This window comes from Cajanus cajan, chromosome 5 (assembly GCF_000230855.2).
Source record: "Cajanus cajan strain Asha chromosome 5, NIPB_CcT2T_4, whole genome shotgun sequence".
Taxonomy (NCBI): domain Eukaryota; kingdom Viridiplantae; phylum Streptophyta; class Magnoliopsida; order Fabales; family Fabaceae; genus Cajanus; species Cajanus cajan.
Genome location: NC_138521.1, coordinates 67,906,776 through 67,933,209, shown reverse-complemented (window position 1 = coordinate 67,933,209; position 26,434 = coordinate 67,906,776). Strand labels below are relative to the sequence as shown.

Genomic DNA, 26,434 nt, shown 5'->3' with positions numbered 1-26,434 from the left:
TAGAATGGACGAAAAAACTGGTTGTTATGATTGTCCAAAAGCATTTGTACGTTAATTGATTAAATACATATTATATGATAATAATTTAACTAAAACAATGGGTATGAAGCAAAGCGGTTTTCTTTTGTGTTGACCATGCAAAACTTTCAACTCAAGTTCAAGTTTAGGACTTCTATAGCTACGAAATAATTCATTTATAGCCGATGCAGTCAAACCAAAAAGCAGTGTTTGCCTGCGTTTATTGGTACTAAACAACACTATTATAAGTATACGCACATACCAACAATTTTACACGTTAAATTTCCTATTTTTATCCTGATGATAAATAAGATGATCAAAATCATAAGAAAAATAAAGAATTTAATAGCTATGCAGCATAATGTACAATTATTTTATACAAATCACAAATCATAGTATTTTAAAATAAATTTTATAAAAGTCAATAAATTGATTATACATATATAATTGTTTGTTGAAGGACTTGCAGTGTATAAAGTATGATAAATAGAATATGATGATGATATTTAATTTGTGTCACATCTGGACTCTTTCTCGAAAGAGGGAGGATCTAGAAAGGTGGATAGGAATTAAAGTATATGATATGCATGCATCTCTCACATTCAAGCATGGCTAGGTGGCTTTGGATTTGACATTATTTTTGGAAAACTCATGGAGGCTGGGTGGGAAATAACAAGGAACCTAAGAAGGAAGCTTGGGAGGAACAAGGCTCTTGGAAATTTAGCTAGTAATTGTTCACACTTTTTGCTTCATTCATACATGGAAATTAAATTGGAAACGGCTCTTGCTATTATCCATATATCATTCTTACATATTCCCTGTCTTTCATTAATTATTTATGGATCATATTGTATTTTTTTTTTTATATGTGAACGATAATTAATTAAGTTTTTCCTATAATCCATATGATTCCGATTTCTGCATGTCACCGATATTCCCTGCCTTTCATTATTTTTGGATCATACTGTTTTTCTTTTTACATATGTGGGAACATTATTGAATATATGTTTTTCCCCGTATTAATATTACTATAGTTTTTAATATCTTAGCTTATTCCATTTTCTGATGATAATGTCAAGACGAATCGAGATTTTTTTTAAAATAAACAAAATCCGCACTACAATTTGACTAATTGATTATTATTAGCAATTGGACCGTGCGTGTTATTTTTTTGTTGACAATATCTTTTAATTCGACGTTAACGTAAAAGTCTAATATATATCAGTTAATTTCAAAGCACCACAAGACTCTCTTTTTTTTCTTTTTTTTTTTTCTAATATTCATCACACCACAAGACTCGTAACTAAACAAGCATACAGAGGCAAGCAAGTGTGGTGTGGATCCAGCTAAATTCAATGGCATGGAAATTTACCACCCAATGTAAATTAATGTGGATGAAAGAAACTGTGCATGAAATTTACCCGCGAATGCCAATGTGAAAATAGGAAAGAAGTTGTACGGGAATGGAAAAATAATGCAAAGGACGGTGAAAAAGATCAGACACCAATTACTCTAGGTGTAAATCTCCTCTGTAAAAAGAGGAAGAGAATCAATGGAGAGAGGACAAGCAAATTGTGAAGCACATTCTCATATTTAGAGAGAGAAAAAAATAATGAGTCAATTTGTAAGTATTTTCATTGAAGGTCATATTTTTCAAGCATATAGAAAATTAATTAGTGTCCTAGGTAGAGTTTTGTGCAATTGGTGTTAAAGGTCGAGATATATAGTGAGTTTAAATCCTATATTATACACTTCCTTTTCTTTTCAATTTTCAAACCTTGTTTTCTAAGTGTTAAGCCAATACGATAGTGCCACGTCATTTCTAATAGGTTATGTTAGCAAATTTTTACTTCAATAAAATTATTGTCACTCAACAATGTTAGAAATTTTTACTATAAATTAAGGGTTGGATTAAATTTTGTTAATTTTAAAAGTAAAGAAACTTGATTTGGGCAATTAAAACTAGAGACACCCTGATCCATTTTATAAATAAAAAGAACATAAACACAATTAAGTCTAATGTATATGGTATCACATATTAAAAGTCACAAATTTTCTTTATGTCAAGACAAATATAAAAGAAGAGGAATATACAGCAATATCAATTTATAAGAAAATATTTCATTCTTTTTCAAATTGAATGAAATAGAATTATAGAATCGGTTTAGTGATAGATGGATTTGAGTAATATACACAAAATTTTATATTCAAACTCCTGTGACACTATTTTAATTTTGATTCATAAAAAAAAATGAATGAAGTGGAAGAGAAATGGATTTTTTGTTAAGTTATATATCAAATAAAAAACAGTGGAGTAAAAGATTGGATTTTTTTGTTAAATTTGTTTTTGAATTGGTATAAGAAATTTTTTAATATAATTTGTTTATTTTCGTATACTCTCTTCCACTCATATAAGATATATAGTTTATTCTTAAAAGTGTAGTAATCTTTATCTCGACTATAAAACTAAAAAAATGTTATTTTTATTTCTTAAGATTAATTTTAAGCATTTAAAGCAGCAAATTTTATCAAAAAATATTTATTATGTTAAAATATGATAAATATATTTTGCTTTCTAATTAAAAATAAATAAAAACTTTTTAGATACCCAAGATATTTGCTAGAGCACAACACAAATTGAATTGCCCGAAACAATGATAATTATGGACGGAATAATAGAAGCCTCGCATTTCGACAGAAACTCTTAGTTAAAGAAAATTTATCAAATAGTTCATTGTTAACAAGTATTTACGGTTACAATCAATTATTATATGAGATGTATTTAATTTTTTTAACTTATAAAATAAATTAATAATATTTAATTACATATTATATAAAAATTAGTGAGAAAATAATATTTATTCGGTTAGAGAAGGATGGAATGGTTGAATCGACAAACATACGATATAACATGTATTTTGAATGTTCTAGTGTGGAGACTAAGGAAGTTGGAAGGAAACTAAACAATATGGATCGGTCTTGATTAGAACAGTGTATACCTACTTTCCCTTCACGTTTCCCTTTTCTTGATCCAATTATTTTTCAAGTGACAGAGAAAGTTAACATATCTCAATAGAATTTTTTATATTATAAAGTATATACCATTATACATACATACATAAAAAATATATATATATTATCATTTCTAATAGACTAATAATACTATATTTTTAGTGTGATTTTTAATAATTATCTTACAAATCATACCTACCATATTTTTTTATCGATTAATAATATTAAAAAAATTATACAGATAGTGTATATATAATAATTATTTATTAATTTTTTTATGAATATCCTTACAACTCTGATTAACAATATCCTTAAATATACATATTATTAGTATTGTTCATTTGTTTTTAATTTTCTTTGACTTCTACGTTAATTTCGTTTTCATTTAATCTTCCTGGAAATTTGGAAATTGGGTGGAAAAATTACTATGCGTCTTGCGATAAAAGTCAAAACTCAAAAAGCCCACTGACCAAAATGATCTGATTAACTTGCACGAGTCAGCTACTTTCATTTTTGAACTCGAATAATTCAAATATATTTGAATAATATGTTAAACAATTAAAACATGTTATATAATCTTGATTTATTATTCACACTGATAAAATAAATAAAAATAAAATAAAAAAGACCATCATATTTAATTCCAAATGAACATAATTCAGATCGTATAACCATGAGGACTAATTTGATGATTATGAAACAGTCCAATTTTTAAAGATATATATATATATATATATATATATATATATATATATATATTTATGTAGTACTACTACACTAATATGGAAGGCTTATTAGTTTTCTATATATGCTAATGCTATGACAAAGATGACTGAATCACTGATAGGAAAACCATCGAATAAGTGAATAACGATGAGGATTTTTACTTCCACTTAAGTAGGAGAACATCTCTTTCCAAAATCCAATTCCAGGAGGTAAAAAAATAGATTTGATCTCAGAACTTGTTCATGTGCTAATGGCCTTTTACCAAAAATGTACTTTCACTGTTTTTAATTATAAGTAATATATATATATATATATATATATATATATATATATATATATATATATATTTCACATGTATTAAGAAAATTAATTTACTAATATCTTTTTTTTTTAAATCCTTTTTATAAATATTTTTAAAATAATGTAATTAAAAATATCATATATTAAAGAAAAGATATTTTAAAGATAATAAATTAAATTAAGTAAAAATAGATTAAATTCTCTTATATTTAAAAAAATGTACATTTTTTGTTATTTATAATATAGAACTTAAGAAATATATAAACAAACGTGTTTTAAGGCAAGACTTAAGTATAGTAATAATATCATCATAATTGATGTTATTTTTTAATCAGAGTTAGATTTTTACCTTAATAACATGCATAAGTGTATATTATCAAGATTTGCATTAGTTATATATGTATGTTACAAAGGCAAAACTTTAACTGTAACTAGATAACAATCCAAAAGTTCATATGGTATTGAACTTCAATTTTACCCTATGTTTTATAGGAGTTACGCATCCCATAGTAAGACTCATTTGTGATTAAGTTACTAGGGAAAATAATTTGATACAATGTAATTAAAGAAAAGTTAAAGGAAATACGTACGGAGGCTTAGATTAGCATGAATGACTTTTATGTCAAGGTTATGTTATAGTATTTATTTTTTTAGGAAATATATTTATATTAATAGAAGGGTTATATTTTGTTAATTTTATTGGGGTATTTGCAAACATAATTCTATAATGGTAAGATACTGTCTATTTTAAATTAATTTTTTTCATAATTTTATTTTTGTTATCACTCGAAGGACCTCTTAATCAATCGAGAATATATATGGATTCTTATAAACCTTTATTTCACTTTTTTTCTAACGATGTTGTTCTTTGTTTTTATTCTAACAATCATCTCTTATAATAAGGGACATACACTAGTACAAAAGAGACATTTTACGTTTGTTATTTTAGACTTTTTACGTCGAAAAAAAGTCTGACGTCAATGCGGGAGACGTAAATTTACGTCGGGTGTTTTAACCGACGTAAAATTATGTCGGACATCCTCCACGTCCGACATAAAATGGTTGACAGACAAACAAAAAAGTAATCTCAATCCGTGAACACGTCTAGAAATTACCCAAATGTTTCAATCCAATTGGAGAGATAGGTTCATAATCAAAAATGGGTTTCGTCGTCGTTGTCATCGCCGCTCACCGTGACCGAAAAACATCCAAAGGTCTCATACCACCATTGCCAGAAATCGCTAGAGGAAAACCCTAACAATGTATCCTCCAATCCAATCCAATCGCCGCCACCAAAACAATGTAAAAAAATGTATTTGCACTAACCTTAAATCCCAAAAGCTTCGAGTAGCCTTAAGCGCTAACCTAAGTAAGACGCGCACCAAAAGCTTCAATCCAATCGGATAAAGCGATCTGCAATGACAAATGGATGTCGCCGACACCGTCCCCCGCCATTCACCGTGACCGGAAACACCTAGGTTGCGTACAAACTTTTAGTCGGAATAGTCTCCTAAACTTTTTGCACATAGAAAACCCTTGCGCGCGTGAAAAAATGAATCAGGGGAAAGGGATATAATAAGGTTTTTACGTCGGACATCGTGGTGTCCAACGTAAAAAACTTGGATATAATTTCAAAAATGTCACCGTATTTTTTTTACGTTGAATTTTTCGTTTTCCAACGAGAATACAGTGACGTAAAAAACATATTTTGTATTAGTGATAGCTTTTCATGTAGTGAAATTTGTCTTGATATATCATTATATCATTTTTTGTTATAATTGTGAGTTTTTTTTTTACCACAAAATCTAACATGCGACATTTGTATCAATGTTGTAATTTGTATGAGTTATTGGTTATTACTGAATCCAACCAATGATTCTAATACCATTGTTATGGTTTCTTTAAGATTAAAATCCTCGCAATTTTACTTTTTGTCATCACTCAAAATGTCTCTTAACTAACAAAGAATATGTATGTGCTTTCATAAATCCTTATTTTTCTTCTTGTTTTAGCGATATGAGATTTTGATTATATCACAACACTTTAATCACTATTTGGTAATGGTTAAAGTCACAAGTTTATGTAATTGTCAGAGAAGATTGATTCTACGTACAATAGTTAGATATAATTTCTTATAAACTAGTCAAAAGGAATTTATAACTAACTCAAACTCTCAAGTGTGAAACTCCAATAAAATCAATTCAACTTGCTCCAACTTATCAAGTCATTTTGGATCCATAAATTATCATGTCTATTTATTCTTGTGTTTTGTCCTTTTAAATATTTTTAAAAAATCAAACAAAAATAAAAATAGATCAATTTAATCTAATCCACACAAACTAAGTTGGACAAAGAAAGTGTGTCTTATAAGAAATTTAAGTTAACAACCTAACCCTAACTTTCCTCCGTATGGCCCATTGACATTGGTTAAGTCAAACATTATGTTTTGAAAACCGTAGTTCCTTGAGCTAAATTTGATATATTATGACAAAAACATTTTGTCTATGACCTAATAAGAAGAGTGGTTAAGATGGATACTAATACACTTAAAAATAAAAATAAAAAGAAGGTTCACACATAACTGGAGGTCCCCGGACAAATTGGAGACAAAGGTGTAGAAAACAACTCCAAAATTAGTTAAATCAAATAGATATTTTTTAAACCAAAATTAACCTAATATATTTTAAAATACGAAGCATTAAGTTGTTATCTTGTTATTCCATTTGACAAAATTTAACATAATTAATCAAGATAATATGTAATTATAATTTGAAGACTGAATTGACGAAGAATCACATTGTGTATGAAACCATTGCGATGTCACTATAAATATAACTTTTTTTTGGTAATTAGTAGCAAGTACAAGATATACCGATATAATTAGATTTCTCCATATTTATTATTTTTAATTAATATATTTAATAATAATATAAGTTTGTCTTAATATTTGGAAACTTTAATGAATGAGATGAAAAATAATTGAATTTAAAATGTTTAATAAAAACTCTAATAAAATAAATTGTGGGCATTTAGTGTAATCTTATTTTCCTTAACATTGAAATTATGAGCCCATTTAATTTTAGGAGGAGAACTTTTATTCATGATCCAATAGCTTATTAAACCCATTTATTATTAAGCCTATGGTATTGCTACCTTTTCTTTTGTTGTTTGGAGTGAGTCCATGTACTAATTAAGTAAGGTGTAACACTTGCCATCTTCTTACCTTCTCCCTGGACAGAAATCAACTGACCTGGTTGTTTTAAAGCCCATCTTGCTGATCCACAATCGATGTGAATACACCGAGCCCAACAATTGTATGTGTGATTCAATCTCATTGACTACCTACGGGCTTTATCTTTATAAGAAAAAAATTTCAGCGTCTACTGGATCCCGTCCCTTCTTCATGTTCAAAAATTCCAAATAAAGCCCAAACTAAAAATTTAATCACTAATAACGTATAGGAAAGCACAAACTAAAATTGAACAATAAATCTTTTAAATATTTTCAGCACTTATATAAACAAAAAATTATTTTAAATAAAAATTGAGTTAGTAATGAAAAGTTGCTTCATAATGAGTAAATAGAGAGAGCTCTCCTAAATCTAGAAGATATATCACCCTTAAAAGAAACACAAATTTTGTTACAGAAGAACTAGCGTAGGAGGAATAAATTATTCCTTAGAATTATAATTAATTATTAAAATAATAATTATAATCTTTTAAATGAATAAATAGTATATATATATATATATATGGCAAGTGTAGTTTTATTTTTTCAAAAATAAAATATATTTGTATATCTCTTGTTTGCGAAAACAGAGACTACAAATAAAAAATTTAAAGAAAGACAATTTCTATTTAGATTTCTCTCATTTATTAATACAATTCCTTTTGTATATTTATATTTTTAAAATTATTTTATTGCTAAAAGATTAAGTTAAAAAAATATTCAGATAATAATACATTCCATGAACCACGAGAATATAATTTGCCCTCAATCATTCAACAAGTTACACAAGACAATTATGTGTCTACCTAATCCTTAAATAAAATCAAAATTGGTATCCATATCGCATAAATAATAGTAGGAAAATGATAGTCTCGTGCAGGTGAGACTTTATATGCTCTCTTCGATCTCGGGGATAATTTTCTTTTAAAAAATTATAAAAATAATTGAGTAAGTTGTGTTTCTAAACACCACTTCTAATGTGAAACTCTCTTTTAAAAAAAAAAATCTCATGTCAAACATGAAATAAATAAAATTGTTTCACTTCAAATTCAGATTATAAAATAAACGCCTTACGTTAAAAAAAAATGAAAAACAATGTTAGAATAGTGGTTAATCCACTATTCTAACATGGTATCAGAGCTATTTAGATCCACTTTAAAAATGGGCCACCCACCATTGATGCATGCCTCATAGGCATGAGGGGTGTATTGGGAAAAACCCAAGTCCCGCCAATCCTAGATCATTAAAAAGGGCCACCCACCATTTATCCACGTACCAAGCCCAATAGTGCTGGACGTGAGGGGTGTATTGGGAAAAACTCAAGTCCCACATCGACTAGAGATTAGGCAATTGAATAATATATAAGTGAAAAACAACCCTCACCTTACAAGCCGGTTTTGTAGGGTTGAGTTAGGCTTAATCCACTATTCTAACAAACAATAATTATGAAAACATTTTGAAATTTAAAAATCAAGAAACCAACTTGAAAATTAAACTAAATATACTAGTCAATGTAAATTGACATGTTACATAATTTAGTTCAAGTTATATTTCTGACGATATGAGTGATATTTTTTATTATCATAAAATTTTACTTTAGTGAAGAATAGTAAAATTCATTAATTAAGCAAATTAAACAAAATTGGTGGCTTATAAAGAGACGTGACGTGAGTGTGGTAGTGTAATTATTATTTATTAATTTTGGGAATGTGTAATGCATAGTTATTAGTTGATGAGGCATCTGAGGAGTGGATTCGGAGCATCTTGCGTGAGATCCCATTCTCCAACCATAGCTTCCTCCGCCGTATAAATATTACATTGATCTCTCTCATATTCAATTCAACTTCACCAACATCATGAAAACTGTTTCTCCTCTGGAAGCCCAAGCCTTCAACTACTTGAGCTTCGGTTTCCTCAGCCTCCTCAACAACTTCTGGACCTGGCTCGCCCTCAGTTTCTGGAGGACCCAAACCCCCAACCCCGAATTGCTCCCACCACCCCATGCCCCGATTCCCCACGAAGCGGGCCCCGTTGCCGTAACTGGGCCTGCTCCATCTGTGCCCGTTGACGGGCCCACCAAGGGGAAGTTTACCTTGTACTTCGAGGATGATGAGATCGAGAGGGAATGCGAGAGCGAGGTAACGGTAACGGAGGAGATTGACGGGAGAGGGGAGTGGTGGGAGAGCTGGGAAAGCTCCTTGAGGATGAGACGAGGAGAGAACGAGAAGGGTTGGTACACGTGTCAGGATTTGACGGCGCTTAACGGTAGCGTTGTCAAGTTATGGATGCCTTCTGCCTTCACCACCAGGGATAGTTCAACCTGTGTTTTTCTATATGCTAATAATACTCATCTTACCAATACAATATTCTTAAATTAGATACATAGTAGCCACCTTTTATGCAGAATCAATGTATATATATATGCTACTACTTGTGCCTAATCATCATCATAATAATCATGATCGTGCACAAGGGTTAATTAATGCTTGTTTATTTCAGCGGCTTTGATCCAGAAATTTCTGATGATATGCACATCCAAAAGTAAGCAAATTTAACATGGTCTTAATTAAGACTGTTGGTTATCTGAAATATTAATGGGCAATTGACCTACGTTAATTAAAGGGAACACGAAAAAACGTTGTTTACTGCGTGCTGATGTATATTAACTGGAAAGGCTCTTTAGTTGTTTATCATTTCATGTTTGGTGGCCATACGTTCCAATTGCACTGTCAAGTGGATCTGCGTGCATGCTGCTAACCCTTCGTTTCGATGCGGAAAAGAAAAGAATCCAACAAGATACAAGTGAGACTGAACGAAAGAAGATAGTAAGACAGAAAATAAATAAACTTTTCAATTATTTGGATCAAAAGATTAAAAAAATTATATTTAATTGCTTGAAAATAAAAAGAAAGGAAAAACATATGTTGATGTAAAATTTACCAGTATGTAAAATAAAACGTGGTATAATTATTAAAACTTAAGATTATTGGTTAATATTATTAAAACTTTATAATTAATTATTGATATTTCATAATCAATTATGTTAATTTAATTCCCAAATCAACTAAATGAGTTAGCATTTATAATAGTTTTCATGTTTTCAATAGATTTAAATGTTAAAATTTAGAGAGTTTTGTACTCTATGATTTTAGTTCAATTCAAACAGGATTATATTTAATTAAAAAAATACTTGTAGTTCTTACAGTAATAAAAATATTTTTTAACAAAAATTTTATGATTCATTTTTAAAATTGTTTTATTTCTTAATAAATAATTTTTTTTACACGCAAATTTAAATATTAAACTCTTCTCTTTGCTCTCAAAAAATAAAATTATCTGTCAACATGCTAGGGTGATAGTATCCTTAAAAATATCGTATTTCTCATCTACTGACAACTCAATAATGGCTTGATTAATCTGTCGATGCCGCCAAATATCATAACTAAAATGTTAACTGAAGTTAATTTGTTGCTGGTAATATTAGGATTGATTCCACAACACTGGTTGTGGCAACAAATTGAGTAGTAATATTCTCCATCATTTGAGAATATGCCAACATATAATAATTACACTTAACTGTTTCAGATTTTTTTATCTTAATTAATACAGTGATACTGAAAAGTACAGACACAAACAAAATCTGAAAATCAGGGTTCACATGCTTCACTCGTGACATATGTAGCAGTGTGTTGATTGTGACCCTGTACGAAACTGTTCGAATATTTATTTGCTCAATTGCTCTGGCCTGTGTATTTAGAATTAGGGGTAGACAAGGAAGGGATGAAAGCATATTTTTATCTCATCAATTTTAATTAGAAAGAATTAGATTGATTTTTTTATTTTTAATTTCAAATAAAAATTAATTTAATTTAATCATATTTAATTTAGATTAGATCAATTTATTATATTTATTCATAAATAAAAAATAAAAAATAAATAAATAATAAAATCACATTAAATATATACAACATGTAAAATATATTGTCATCAAATGATAAAATAATAATATTATAAACTTGTTTATAACCATTATAAAATATTAAGCACTTCTTAAAACAATAAAAAAATACAAACTTAAAAAATAAATATCATTAAATTAAAATTTAAATATATCCAACAACAAAATCTCAACAAATGTCCAACAGAAAATCTAAATCCATCATGCTCAAATTTGCAAGTTCCACACAAAAAAAATCCAAATCAGCCAAGCTCAAATATGCAAGCTCAACACCAGAAAATCGGAATTTGCTTGTATTAAAATATGCAAGCTCAGCAATAACAAACCTAAATCTTAATGAGTGAATGAGTTTCATTTTTATGATTAATGACTAGCCGATCTATAAAAAAAAATAGATTTAACGGGTCACTTTAAAAATAATAATAATAATAATAATAGCCCAAATTTAATAACAAAATAAATATAATAAATTAATAATATGAAACAAAATATTAATATAATTGATGAATGGATAACTTTGGTTCAATATGTTTAGAAGAAGAAAAAAATTGAAGTTCGAACCGAACTGATTTGATTTTCAATTTTCAAATTCAAACTCTGATAGTCTGATCCAATATTGTTTTTCTAATTTTGATTAGATTGAATCTTTAAATTAGTGGATTGAAAAAAAAAAATGTAGTATCCACCCTTGTTTAAAATTGTATGATATACTATTTTTGGTAACTATGTGTGTGTCTAGTAATAACCAATTGACTCAAATGGAGTTAAATGGAGTTTTTGTCTTTTTTTTATAACATAATGTGTTTTTTTTAATGTGTGATTTTAAACTAATGTTTAAACATACTCTATAGCATTGATATGAAGTCATTAATAATTAATTTCTATTAGGAAATATAACTTATTATTTTTAATAAAATATATTTTTTTAACATTCACTATTAGAAAAAGTGTCATTTTTCTATAAAAAATATTCGCAAAATCTTTTTACAAATTTTCTTATAATAATAATTTCACAAAAAGAAATTATGAATTTATTTTTAAAAAATAATTTACAAATTTTTTAATAAAAAATAATTTATAATAAATTTTTATAAATTTTGCTACAATTTTAATGATCATAAAAAAATTTATAATAAAAATTTATAAAAAAATATTGTAAAAATTTTATTTTGTTTTTTTGCATGTTTTCTTCAAAAATGAAACGTTTATTTGATAAGACTCGAATGTATAACTTTTTATTTATTATAGTTTTTTTTATAGAAAAAATAACAAATAGTCTTCACCCGATATGCCATGTCTGTATATAATACACATACACGTATACAGATATACTTACTACTATACAGATGGACTTACTACTATACGATATATAAAAATAGATACATATATCATTATCTGTCTTTGATTAATATTTAAGTGACTTTAAATAATGGTTATGGTGGCCGCCTCTCTCACCTGCCCATGAAATCGTTAACAAGTTAATAAATACCGTAAAAAAAATGAAAACTTTAAGAACAAAAAAAAGACAAATCCAGGGGAGTTATAACAACCAATGACAAATCCCACATACGACACCATTACCAACCAAACTAATGACAAATACTTAGCTAGGGATGCACTTATGTCGTCATTTCTATAGTTTTGACGTGGAGAAACACACAAAACCATACTGTGTTCAGCAAATTAATGAGACAAATGATATAATGTAAGACATATTTTTGGTTTTAGGCGGTGATGGCCACAACTCTCATATGGAATGAGTGGCTCAACATTGAATGAAATGTATGAAGAATCTCCGCCTCTTATTCTCACCACAGTCCACAACATTATTCTTAATGTTTTATTTTATATTCTGCGTGTTTATGTGGCGCTGTCTCTGCAACAAAAGTATGCATGATAAAGGGGACCAGTGAATGCTTATATTTAATTACTGCCATTTTGAACCATGCACGGATAACAATATGGTATCGGCTAATTTCTTCTTTAACATTATTTTATCTATATGATATCTTGAGATTAAAGTGAAAGAAAATTAACTATGGGAAAAAATAAAAGAATATAGAAAGTGAGCTAATTTTACACCTTATTTGGTAAATAAGAAAACTTAATTAATTAAGGATATATGAAATGATATAAATATCAATAAGGATACATATAAAAATAAGGATATTTTAATATTTGTTTGAAAAATCGTCTTTCTCTCATTTTCTTTTCGTTTTAGAAAGAATATAATTAAACATGTGTTCTTACTTATTTATTAATTTTTTGTCTCCACTTATTAAAAAATCAACAAAAGAGAGAATAATTTTACTATCTTTTCCTGCTCTTTTGGTTTTTCTTTATATTTTCAACTGTAATAAATATAGTGTATTTTTTTTTTCTTTTATCAGAAGAAAATTTTCATTAAGTCGGGATTATGAAAATTGACTTTGTATTAGCCCCGATGAAAATTGACGTTGTATCCATTTCCTATCCATATATTTGCAACCCTACTCTCAAATATTTATAGATATTTGTTAAAATGATTTTTTTTTAAAAATTCAAAATAAAAAAAAAATTGAACTAAAATAAATATTTGTAAAACATGTATATACTAAAATTAAATAATTTTGAAATAAATATTTATACTAAAAAAATTTAAAGCAACTTATATATTTTGTATATACTTAAGGAGATTTAAATAATTTCAAATAGCGAGTACCTATAAAAAGTACTTTATTATTCATATTCGCCTGTTATTTATATGCGTGTGGACAAAATTATTCGTTTTGCTTGCAAATATTCATTAAACTAATAACCATTTTCAATTTGTGACAGATTTTTAATTAGTATTTTGCAAGTACAAGTTATTTTTTGTTATCCTTAACTCAACCTATTTTAGCTTTTTTATAAGATGTTAAGACAATTGTTTTTAAAACGAAATTTTAAAAAATAAGTAATATATTTAAAAACGAGGAAAATAAAATATAAAAAAGTTTTAAAAATGAGTTGAATTTGTTATTGAATTAAAGTGTAATTGCATGAACTGTTTACGTACTCTTTAAAATAAAAAAATAAAAAATAAAAATAAAAAAACCACTGCGAAACTATATTCATTGTTTATGCAAAAAGTTTTTATTTATTTATTTCAAAGATAACCTTTCAACTTGTCTTAATATAATTATAACTTGTGAAGTGAATTTTTTTTTTCATTTATATATATTAATATGATTATCTTATTTGTCGATGTTGAATCTCAATTCTTCATACGTTTACATATAATTTTATCTTTGTTACCAACAATTTTCTCTTCATAATCTCATGTTATTGCATCACGGCCGTTATCATCGTCATTTGTATTACATCCTTATAGTTTCATTGTTGTCTCACTACCGTCTCTGTCATTTCTCATCGTTAACTGTCATGAATATATTATTGATTTAATTTGTTGTTGTACGTTGTTGGAAATTTTTAATCTTTATCTTTATATTTTTTATTCTTTATGCTAAATTAATATGAAAAGGTTCGTTACCTTGATCCTCGACATGTTTGATGGATACAATGGAACAAGAGAAAACAATTTAATTTCATGGCCATGGATTGTTGAATATGAAGGCCACAAGAAAATCCTCAAACAATTGAATTCAGTTCAGTACGAATCACTGAGAAAATGATCAAACAATTTTAAGTATCAAAAGCTTTAAGGGTATGTTGAAACTAATTGAAATGGATATCAATCTCTTATTTCCCCGATCCACTGGTTAATTTATACAAGTCTACCGTTCTTCTGTTTTTGGTAATTATAGGCTCACTTTTAGGAGTAGGAGTTTTGATGGTTATGTTTAAATTTAGTACATTGTGTGAATTGGTGCACTCATGACTCATCATGATTATGTTATCCTCTGTATTGATGCGATATATAACTATCATGCGCTTTGTAGAAGATAAAAAATATTTTCTATTATGGCTTTAGCTTTAACATTTGTAATGGAAGTTGCTGTAAATCCGCAGCTTAATTTTATTATTTATGAAAACAGTTATTATATAAAACGACCGTAACAGAATTACAATCAAATAAAACAAATTCTAACAAATCAATATTATCAGTAAAATTAATTAACAAACTATTTGTTATCAGATTAACAATATCAAAATAGATGAATCTTATCCTAATACTCCCCTTCAAGTTAGAACATGGAGGGAGGAAATGCCCAACTTGGACAATAAAAATTGAAACTGCTTTCTACCGAGAGCTTTAGTTAGAATATCTGCAGGTTGGGAAACAGTCCGAATGTGTTGTGTGGAAATAGTTTTGGACATCACATGTTCTCGAACAAAATGACAGTCGAGTTCAATGTGTTTTGTCCTTTCATGAAAAACTGGATTAGAAGCAATATGAATAGCAGATTGACTATCACAATATAGTGTCATTGGCATGGAATGAGAGACACCAAGATCTTGCAGAAAAGCTTTGATCCATAGTAGTTCAAAAGTGGCAGCTGCCATGGAACGATATTCGGCTTCAGCAGAGGAACGAGAAATGATGTGTTGCTTCTTAGATTTCCATGAAATAGGGGATTGACCGAGTGTGATAAAGTAACCAGTGATGGATCGTTGAGTAATAGGACAACTTGCCCAATCAGAATCGCAATATGCACGAAGATGAAGATCACAAGTGGAACGGATAAGTAGTCCTTGACCTGGATTACCCTTGATATAACGCAGGACTCGCAACACTGCATCATAATATTCTTGGAGCGGATGTTGAAGAAATTGAGAAAGTGTATGTACAACATAACTCAACTCAGGTCGAGTAATGGTAAGATAAAGAAGGCGACCTACAAGACGTCGATAACGTGTGGGATCATCGTAAGTTGGACCATCTGCAAGGGCCAATTTATGATTCTGATCCATGGGAAAATCATATGGTTTACACCCAAGTAATCCGCATTCATGCAAGATATCCATAGCAAATTTGCGTTGACTCAGAAATATACCAGAGGAGCTACGAGCAAATTCAATACCGAGAAAATATTTAAGTTTGCCAAGATCCTTGATTTTGAAACAAGAGCTAAGATGAATCTTAACTTAATCACAAGCAGATTTGTTGTTTCCGGCCAAAAGGATATCATCAACATATATAAGAACCGCAACGAAATCCTGATCTCTTGTGAAGGTGAACAACGTGTAATCAGCTTTGGATTGTTGAAATCCGAAATTAAGAAGAGAGTCACGAAGTTTAGCAAACCAATTTCGCGGTGACTGCTTGAGACCGTAAAGGGAACGTTGTAATTTGCATGTAGAGCCAGGAAAACCAACAGAAAAACCAAGACGAAAACGCATATACACTTATTCTTCAAGATCTCCGTGGAGAAAAGCATTATGAACATCCAATTGATAAATATCCCATCCTTTTGCAACAGCTACAGAAAGAAAAGTGCGTACACTCACCATTTTTGTAATAGGAGCAAAGGTTTCATATAATCTTCTCCTTCAATTTGGTTATTACCTGCAATAACTAATATAGCTTTGTATCTTTCTATAGAGCCGTCAGAATGATACTTGATTCGAAAAATCTACTTACAAGGAATTGCTTTCTTTCCTGGAGGGAGAGAAGTGACAACCCAAGTGTGGTTATCCTCAAGAGCCTGAATTTCAAGTTTCATAACTTGTTGCCAAAGTGGATCCTTCATGGCTTCTTTAAACGAATGTGGCTCAATGGTGTTACTAACAGCCGCTAAGAATTTTTGGTGTTGTGAGGAAAAATTATGATTAGTAACAAAGTGCTCAATAGGATAAAGAATACCTGAAGGAACGCTAGATAGAGTGTTAGCAGAAGAGGGTGTAGTAGCATTACGACAATAATAGTCTTTAAGATGTGCCGGTGGTCGATGAGATCTACTTGTACGTCGAAGAGGCATGGAAGATGGAGATGAAGTATCAATAGAACTCTCCCTTTCAACAGACTATAGATCAGGTAAATGTGCAACATCTGAAGAGGAAGTACGAGTATCATGTGGTTCATACAAAATCATAGATGTGGAAGTAGGATGTATGGGAGCTGGAGGAATGTCCGTGGTAGGTGATGCAAATGGAAATTCATCCTCAAAAAATTTAACATCACGAGAGACAAAAATCTCCTTTGTATCTAAATTAAACACCTTCCAACCCTTTTTGTTAGATGGGTAGCCTACAAAAACACATTTTTGTGAGCGTGCAACAAACTTATCAAACGGTTTAGGCAAAACTGTAGCATAACACAAACAACCAAGGACCCTAATATGGTCATAACTGGGTGGAGTATCATGAAGTACTTCATAGGGACATTTTTCATTGAACAGTTTAGTGGGAGTTTGGTTAATCAAATGAGCAGCTGAGAGAATACATTCACCCCACAAGTCAATAGGAAGATGTCCATCAAATCGCAAGGCACGAGCCACATTAAGAATATGACGATGACGTCGTTCGACTCTACCATTATGTTGTGGCGTATATGTACATGATAATTGTTGAATAATGCCACGGTTTTCAAAGAAAGAACGCAGATGGGTAGAAACAAATTCAGTCCCATTATCAGTTTGAACCCTTTTAACCATGGAATTAAATTGAGTTTGCACCATTGTAATAAATTTTATTAAAGTAGATTATGCCTCATGCTTGTCATGTAAAAGATAGACCCATACATGACGACTGAAATCATCCAAAATAGTTAGAAAGTAACAAGCACCAGATGTAGAAACAGTTCTATATGGTCCCCATAAATCACAATGGATTAAATCAAAAGAGTGCAAACTATGCTTTTTATTGATAGGGAATGAATAGCGTGTTTGTTTGGCTCTACAACACACATCGGAAGAAACAATTTTATTTGAACTAGAAACAAATGGCAGCAAATCCAAATAATGTTGAGAAGGATGTCCCAAGCGTCGATGCCACAAATTGAAAGAAGAGGAACCATGAGTCGCATTTACAGAAACTGATTGGCAAAGTACATACACCCCTTCATGCTCAACACCCTGTCCAATCGTCCTCCTCATTTGTAGGTCCTGTTAAAAACAATTAGAATTATTAAATACAACCATGCAGTCATTGGAGCGTAGCATTTGAGAGATAGAAATCAGGTTGCACGTAAGAGACGACACGTAAAGAATATTGGTAAGTAGCAACAGAGATGTAAGCCTAACATTCCCGCATTGAATTGCAAGAGTACGATCACCATATTGGGTAAGCCTATTGAACAAGGAGGGATGGTGCGTATGTTAGAGAGAAGAGAGACAATCCCAGTCATATGTTGGGAAGCCCCACTGTCAAGAAGCCAAGAGTGTTTGGAAGATACTGTACCACATAATTTTTTAGTGGGCATTTTGGAGGAAACAGCGATTGACATCAACCGTTGAAGCATTTCAGGAGTAAAATCAGTAATTGATAAAGGTTTGGAGGGGCCACTATCATCGGAAGATGCACCAGATTGAGTGGCATGAGCAGAAGCGGAAGCAGAGTGTCCTGTCGAAGTGCGACCACATCCACGGCCGCGACCAACAGGAGGGCGATCGGGGTAGCCATGGAGTTTGTAACAGCGAGAAACATCATGATTAGGACATCCACAATGAGTACAGGTTTTGTGGGTATATTAGTGGTGGTGGCACAACCTAACGCGTCTACAGGGTTCTCAAAAGAACGAACAATAACTTTATGTGATTCTTCTTGAGTAACCATAGCAAAAATGCGATTAACGGTAGGAAGTGGATGTGTTGTAGAAGACATGACGAAAAAAAAATTTAGGATCGTCAAGCTCTTGATACCATAATGAAAGTTGTTGTGAATCTGCAGCTTAACTTTATTATTTATGAAAACAGTCATTATATAGAATGACCGTAACAGAATTACAATCAAATAAAACAATTTCTAACAAATCAATCTTATCAGTAAAATTAATTAACAAACTATTTGTTATCAGATTAACAATATCAAAACAGATGAATCTTATCCTAATAATTTGAATAATTAATTCATTATGATTTTCGTATATATGATTGTGTTGTTAGAAAATCTGCTGCTACACACACTGACATGGATAACTGATTTAACAATCTTATATTTGTATAACTTTTTTCCTTTTATCCAGTTTTATCCCATATCTAAGCCTACACACGGTATAACTCAATACGATAGTTTATAATTGATGTCTTATCGAATATCATATTAATGACCTTTTTTTTGGATCCTGGACTCCTTTCTTACCCGAAAAATACAGACTCAAATTATATATAAATTTATCATGTCTCACTTAATTAAGTAGGATCAAATTAAGATAAAGGGAGTAACTTAGTTTAAGAAAACAACTCTAAAATATAGAGAGAAAGTTACAGATCGCATATCTATCTGACAACATTTATTGAATTATAATTGAAGATTTGTTTACCATTAGATTAGACGAATTTTTGGACAATAAATTTGTACGACATGATATTTTTATATTCAACAATTGAATAGTTAAAAAAAAGTATAAAGTGAGAGAAAGGTGTCTTGCAATAACAACTCTATTTTAGAGTTTTTTCATCTTCTTATTTTTCAATTTTTCAATTTTTCAATTATAAGCAATTATACTTAATTTTATTTTGCATAATTATAAGCATTATTATTTGATGCATTTTTTAAAGACTTTCACGTTAAAAAATATTTATCCCTTATATGCTTAAATTATCTATCTTTTGTTTTATTTTATTGGTGTTCCTCACATATTCTTGTAAGTAAAGGATTTTATTTTCCCTGCATTATTACTTTTTTTTTTAGAGTTGTTATTTTGTTGGAGTATCTCGTTGGACCTGCACAAGAAGCTACATCAGCACTCTGGTTTGCCTCAAGTTCCTCAACATCAAATGCAAGAACGAACAGTTGGATTAAACAATGATAATTAAACTTGTTACTCAATATCAATATTATTATATGAATATCAATAGCCTAGCTATAACTCTGGTCTAACAATGGTGTTGACTGTTGACTAAAGTTTAACATGCGTGGCTCTGAAGCACTCTTCATACAAATCTGTACAACAAGTGGTGAGTCAGTAGTTCAGCATATAAATAAGTAATAACTGAAGAAGCCCCTAAATTGCACGTACAACGAAGGTTCTGCATATGAACAAGTGGAAGAGAGCGCGGAATGTGCAATGTAACAATGTTCACGATATATGTGAGGGATTTAAGGAGATAATTTTAAATTAATGTATAAAAATCACTGTTAACCTTCTTCCACTAGCTCACTGAACTGGCGGCTTCCTCGCTGTAACTGCATTTATTTCGTCAGACTTAAAAATCGTTGACCTTCTTTTGTCTTGTTACGCAAAAAGTCCAATGAAAAACAATCAAATGATATCTTTTTTTATTAAATTAAATAACGAATATTATTATTTTATATTTTTATTATTAATTCTCTCATTTTTATTACAAATTTCATTAAATAGTAGTTTTCAATAAGTTTAATATCTTTAAAATAAAAGATAATTATTTTTATCTTAGTAACTAAAATATAGTAAATGTATTATATAAACATTTGAAATTACATTCCGTGGATTTTCGAAAAAAATATATTTTTTTGTGGACATTGATTTAAAATCATTTTTAAATAATAGGAGTGTAGATGTGACACTCTTTAAAGTTTTGTTTGTTTCAAAAGGCCTCATCCGAGGAAGTAATACTTTATTACACTAATCTATATAATTGAATGTTAGTTACACGTATGCCAACTATGGAAAAGCAATGCAAGTTGAAGGGTGTCTGAACATTTCATATTTCTTAATAAGTCAAATACTTTAATCACCTGTGAGGAAATGACCTAGTTAAATGTGAGTTGCACGTATGCCAACTATAGGAGTACGCAACTTGGACCCTTTAAGAAAATGCCTCTTGAGTTTTGCAACTTTTTTTTTTATCACAAATAGAATACTTCTAAATTTATTGTGAGTAGACAAATTAATATTTTTTTTGTAAGATAGTTTTTAACCGACGGGTATAACTTACAAGTACATAGGTGTCGTCTTTATGTGTATTTTTGTTAAGATAGACTTTTATACAACAATCAATGGAAAATATTAATTTATATACACAATAAACTAATATTAAAAACACATGCAGTATATCTTTTAGGCGTCAATTATGTGTTTATTATTTCATATATATATATATATATAATATAATGTTAACTAATTTTTAATACTGTATTATTAACATAAATTTATTATATATATATATACATATATGAAATGTCTAATAATTAATTTTTTCTCGTCATATCCCTTATTAATAACATAACTCTTATGTTATATTTTGATAGTTATTAAACATTATTATCAGATTGTGATACTGGGTTAAACTCAATATGAAATTATGGAAATAAAAAGAATCTAATATAAAACCTCGACATTGATCGCTTATCATTGATAAAAAGATGTTTTGTTCTTAAGTCGCGACATTTTTGGTTAGAAAAAATATCACTAATTATTGCAATAGAGTAAGAAAAAACTCGGTTTCAGACTATTGACACTAATCTATTTTTCAAAAAAAAAAAAAATAAAAAAAAAAATATATATATATATATATATATATATATATATATATATATATATAAAGACAAACTTTTAATTAAACATTGATATAACGTAATTTTTGTAGTGAGGGTACATTTTCACACTCACATTCTTATAATGTGGGTTTGTCATGAATATCATTTTTTTTTATCTATTACATTTATTATTTATAACAATATGAAGGCAATACGTTCTCCTTTGTTATACACGTTTTTTTTTTTTTTTACATGATAAGTTAAAAAAGAATGCATCTTAAGATACTATTTTTTTGATTTGATCCTATCAATTAGGTAAGAAATAAAAAAATATTAGCGTGTTAATAAAAAATTTATTTTCCGTAATCTTGAAGTTCACGAAAAACTGCTGTTAAAAAAATATATTCACGATAAATTGGCACCGACCTACGTTAACAACTTGACGTACGACAAATGTCCCAACTGATTAAAGAAAAAGGAAGATTAATATACGTTTTGTTTAAGAAAATGTTTTGCTATCGGTAAATTAAAAATAATATTTAATTGATTTACCGTGTAAAATTACTGTAATAATGTATATATAAAAGCTAAACTATTTATATAATTACTAATCTGAAAGATATTGAAAGTCTAAGATTTTTATTAATTAAAATGAAAATTTCAATTAAAGACAATTAATAATATTCTCAATAAAGATTAGTTACTAATAAAATCATGACTAAATATTTAAAAAATAAGTTTTTTTAAATAATAAAGAGATATAATTTATTCTTAACAAATTAATCTTAAAAAAGTAAAGTAACATCTTTATATGTGATTTCATGTCTAAAATAGAGATTAAAATCTAAAGCACTTGTGTTAAGGACTTTTGATAAATAAGGTTATATGTTTATCTTGTTTTACTACATTGGCTATTTAAAATTAGTCTTAAAAAATAGTATTTAAATATTATTTTTTATTAAAACTACTTAAAAAAGTATAAATACCATAATCTATATAAGTAATAATTGATAGTATAAAATAGGATTCTGATTTTTGGACACCAATTTCATGAGACAGCCAATAGTAACACCCGTTTTCCTTTCCTTTTTTTTTTTTTTTTCCTGATTAATTATTTCCTTACCTCAATGTTTTCATGTAGAACACTTGAAGAAAGAGAAAAGAACTTTTTCAAGAGTATTGTTTACGTGTTTTTTTTTTTTTTTTCCTTACATGGTGTCTAAAGATCAGTTTGGTATAAAAAAAGAGTGTGATGGTAATCCAAGTGCAACCATTAACCAATAAAAAATCAACATGCATGGTGGTTTGAAATCGTTAGCATTGACTTAGAGAATAGAGAGTACGTAGTGGTATTTGGCCTATATAAGGAGCCACCTTGGCTTACCCAAAGTTTCCAAAACTCACAAACTAATTACACTCTCCTTCCTCTGTTTTCTTTCTCATACAATGCAAACCAACACTCTCGCCATCACAGTACTCTCCGCTTATTTTCTCTTGTTGCTGTGTGCACCAAGCGCCGCCGCGGCCAGGGCGGCGCGAGACCCGCTCCGGTCATGGTGCGCGCAGGCCAGGTACCCCAGCCTCTGCGTGGAAACCCTCTCGAACTTCTCCAACAGCTCGGCGAAGCCCTTGGAGCTGGCACAAGCCGGCGTGAAGGTGACCCTGGGGCGCACGCGCAGCCTCTCCCTCTACCTCAGGACGCTCAAGTCACGCACCTTCGGGAAGAGGCAGCGAGTTGCGCTCAGCGACTGCGTCAACCAGGTCTCTGACTCGGTCACTCAGCTGAGCAGGACGTTGAACGAGTTGCAGCACCTCCACGCCCCGACCTTCCAGTGGCAGATGAGCAACGCCCAGACGTGGACCAGCGCCGCCCTCACCAACGGCGACGCTTGCCTCGACGGCTTCAGCTCCGCCCCCGAGAGCCTCAAGATGGAGTTCAAGCGTAGGCTCACCGACGTGGCCATGCTCACCAGTAACGCGCTGTATCTCATCACTCGCCTCGGTCATACCACCAATTCCCGAAACTGATCCTCTCCGTCCATCTCGATCAACCCCCTTTTTTTTTCACCTTTTATAAATAGGGACGACGAAGTGTTTGCAGTGTAAGCTTTGGGTTTTGGTTTTTGCTACGACGGTGACGTGTAATTAAATCAACGTTTACGTACTAGTATTTCTAATATGTCATGGCTTACCTCTGTTTTTGCTTAATCTGAATGTGTAATGGTGTCTCAGAAAAGTTAATAAAACCTAACTTTAGTTATTTTGTACTACTGTTTATGTGAATAGAATTTGTATTCAAAATCGTTCTCCTTTATGAATAGTTATTCTAAAGAGTGTTTCGGGAAATAAACTAAATATGATTAACTCAAGACTTTGCCTAGTATATATATAGAGGGACTCCTGCATATACGTTATATGGAATTAATTTATGTTTTTTTGTTGGCAAATCTATGAAAGTTCGGTCATGTGACTAGCTTGTCAATGAATGAGATTTGCATGGATCTCTTAATAATTGTCGCACATGACACTGGTATTCATAGTCCTACGTTTTGACTAATTGGTCATGGAAGAATATTTAGACTGGCTTGCCATGTGAAGCCCACCAAGTTATAACTCGTGTTTATCACAATGTGTATATTTCCATAATTTTTTTCAGAAGTATTTATATAAAAGAAAAATTAAATAAGTATTTTTATAAATTAAAGTTAACTCATTATATATATATAGAGAGAGAGATAGATATAGATATTATCTAATTAATAGAGGTTTTGTTCTATTATTTTTTAAAAATATTATTTTTAATTTACGTATAAATTGGTTTTATCATATGAAAAAATTATTATTATTTTTTTATTATTTATAAGTACTTATGGAGATGCTTATGTAAAGTATAAACTGACCTTATGTATATATTTGGATAAATTTTTCATAAATATGTCCATGAAAAATGAAATAATATTTTTTTTATAAATTAAAATTAATTTATACAAATAAAAAATGAGATATTAAATAAGTTAATATAATAAAGTTTATTTTAATTTATAAATAATCTCATTTCATGTTTTTTTCTTGAGGCTGTGTATAAAAAAACTATCCATACAAAACTTATATAAAGACTTCTTTACCAATGTGGGTTGATGCAAAAAGAAATATGATGTATATGACACCGGTCGATACTGATTAAAGAGATAAACATATAAATAAAAAAATACATACAATTAAATAAAAAAATTATTATAAATAATATATATATATATATGTATATATATATTTAACATATATCTATACATAATTTTAATATTTTGAAGTAGATTCAGCAATATATATTGTCATTAAATCATATTTACATTTTTTTAATAATATATATATCAATATATATATATATATATATATAATGTAGGTAAAAATAAAATTGAATAACAAGTAACATGTGTCTATTAAGAATATCACTACATATCAGTTTTTTTTAGTGATTGTAGTGTTTTTTTTTTTTTTTTTTTTTTTTTTTTTTTTTTTTTTGCGGCTGTATGATAAGTCTAGGAAAATTGGGTTCCGAGAGTTCCTTAGAAACAAAGCAAACTTCAAGGTTCTATAAGTTTATAAAAAACTTACAAACTACCTATAACAAAACCTTCACATCAACTAAAGTTCAACCTACATTCTTTTAGAATTAGTACACATTATATCATAATTTATTAATATGTTAGTGGGTATATCTATTTACTTATCAGGCCATTTAATAACATTTATTTATCAATATTACATGTAAGTCCAAAAAATCTATGAGCATTTTTATTTTATTTTATTCAAATGATGTGTCCCTTTTTCCAAATTCCTACGATACAACAGTTTTTCGCATTGCTTTGTAGATTATATTAAAGCATTAAATATTTTTTTTTTGTGTATTTCACTATAATCACATGTATTAAGTGGATTGATATGAAAAGGTAATATATATTAATAAATATTTATTATATTTTTTAATTTTAATAAATACATTTTAATTAATATAATATAATATTTTCTAATATTAGCAAACTTAATTTTATATAATATTTGATAAATTGATAAAAAAATTATAATATTTAATAAATAACTAAATTAATACAAAGTAAAGAAGATATCACTTTTATACTAATTATACTATGTATAATTAATAATTACAATAAGTAACAAGGAAAAAACTTTCTTATCACACAGTAGATTACTTTCTTTTAATCCAAAGAAGATATTAATTTTTGCTTTTTATTTAACTGTAACATAAATTATGAATTATTAATTGAAATAAATCTTAGTATATATATTTATATATATATATTTAATTTATTATAATTTATTTGATATCTGTCAAATTTTTGAAAAAGATTATTCTTATATTTGATAGAGAATATTTTTTAATAATGAAAAAAATATACTTACTTAGGGGGGTGTATTGGATTAGGATTTTAAAGGACTTTTTTAGTTAAAAAAAATCCTGCGGATTTTAAAAGACTTTGCAGGATTTTCATGACTTTTAAGATTTTGCAAGATTCTACAAGACTTAAAATCAGGATTTTAATGGATTCTGCAAGACTTTTAAATTAGGATTTTAATGGATTCTGTGGGATTTTGTGGAGTTTTGACATTTGATAAGATTTAAAAAAAATTATACAT

At 29.2% G+C, this 26,434-nt stretch overlaps 3 protein-coding genes across 3 annotated transcripts; 2 read left to right on the top strand and 1 right to left on the bottom strand.

The window, feature by feature from the left end:
• Positions 1-9,104: 9,104 nt before the first annotated feature.
• LOC109809639 (uncharacterized) lies at positions 9,105-9,782 on the top strand. Its single transcript, XM_020373004.3, has one exon. The coding sequence runs from the start codon at positions 9,141-9,143 to the stop codon at positions 9,660-9,662; it is 522 nt and encodes a 173-aa protein (XP_020228593.1). The 5' UTR covers positions 9,105-9,140; the 3' UTR covers positions 9,663-9,782.
• Positions 9,783-15,403: 5,621 nt separating this feature from the next.
• On the bottom strand, positions 15,404-16,189 carry LOC109807366 (retrovirus-related Pol polyprotein from transposon RE1). Its single transcript, XM_020369884.2, has one exon. The coding sequence runs from the start codon at positions 16,187-16,189 to the stop codon at positions 15,404-15,406; it is 786 nt and encodes a 261-aa protein (XP_020225473.2).
• A 6,937-nt stretch (positions 16,190-23,126) lies between these two features.
• LOC109806800 (pectinesterase inhibitor 3) lies at positions 23,127-24,105 on the top strand. Its single transcript, XM_020369299.3, has one exon. The coding sequence runs from the start codon at positions 23,228-23,230 to the stop codon at positions 23,807-23,809; it is 582 nt and encodes a 193-aa protein (XP_020224888.1). The 5' UTR covers positions 23,127-23,227; the 3' UTR covers positions 23,810-24,105.
• The last annotated feature ends 2,329 nt before the right edge of the window (positions 24,106-26,434 follow it).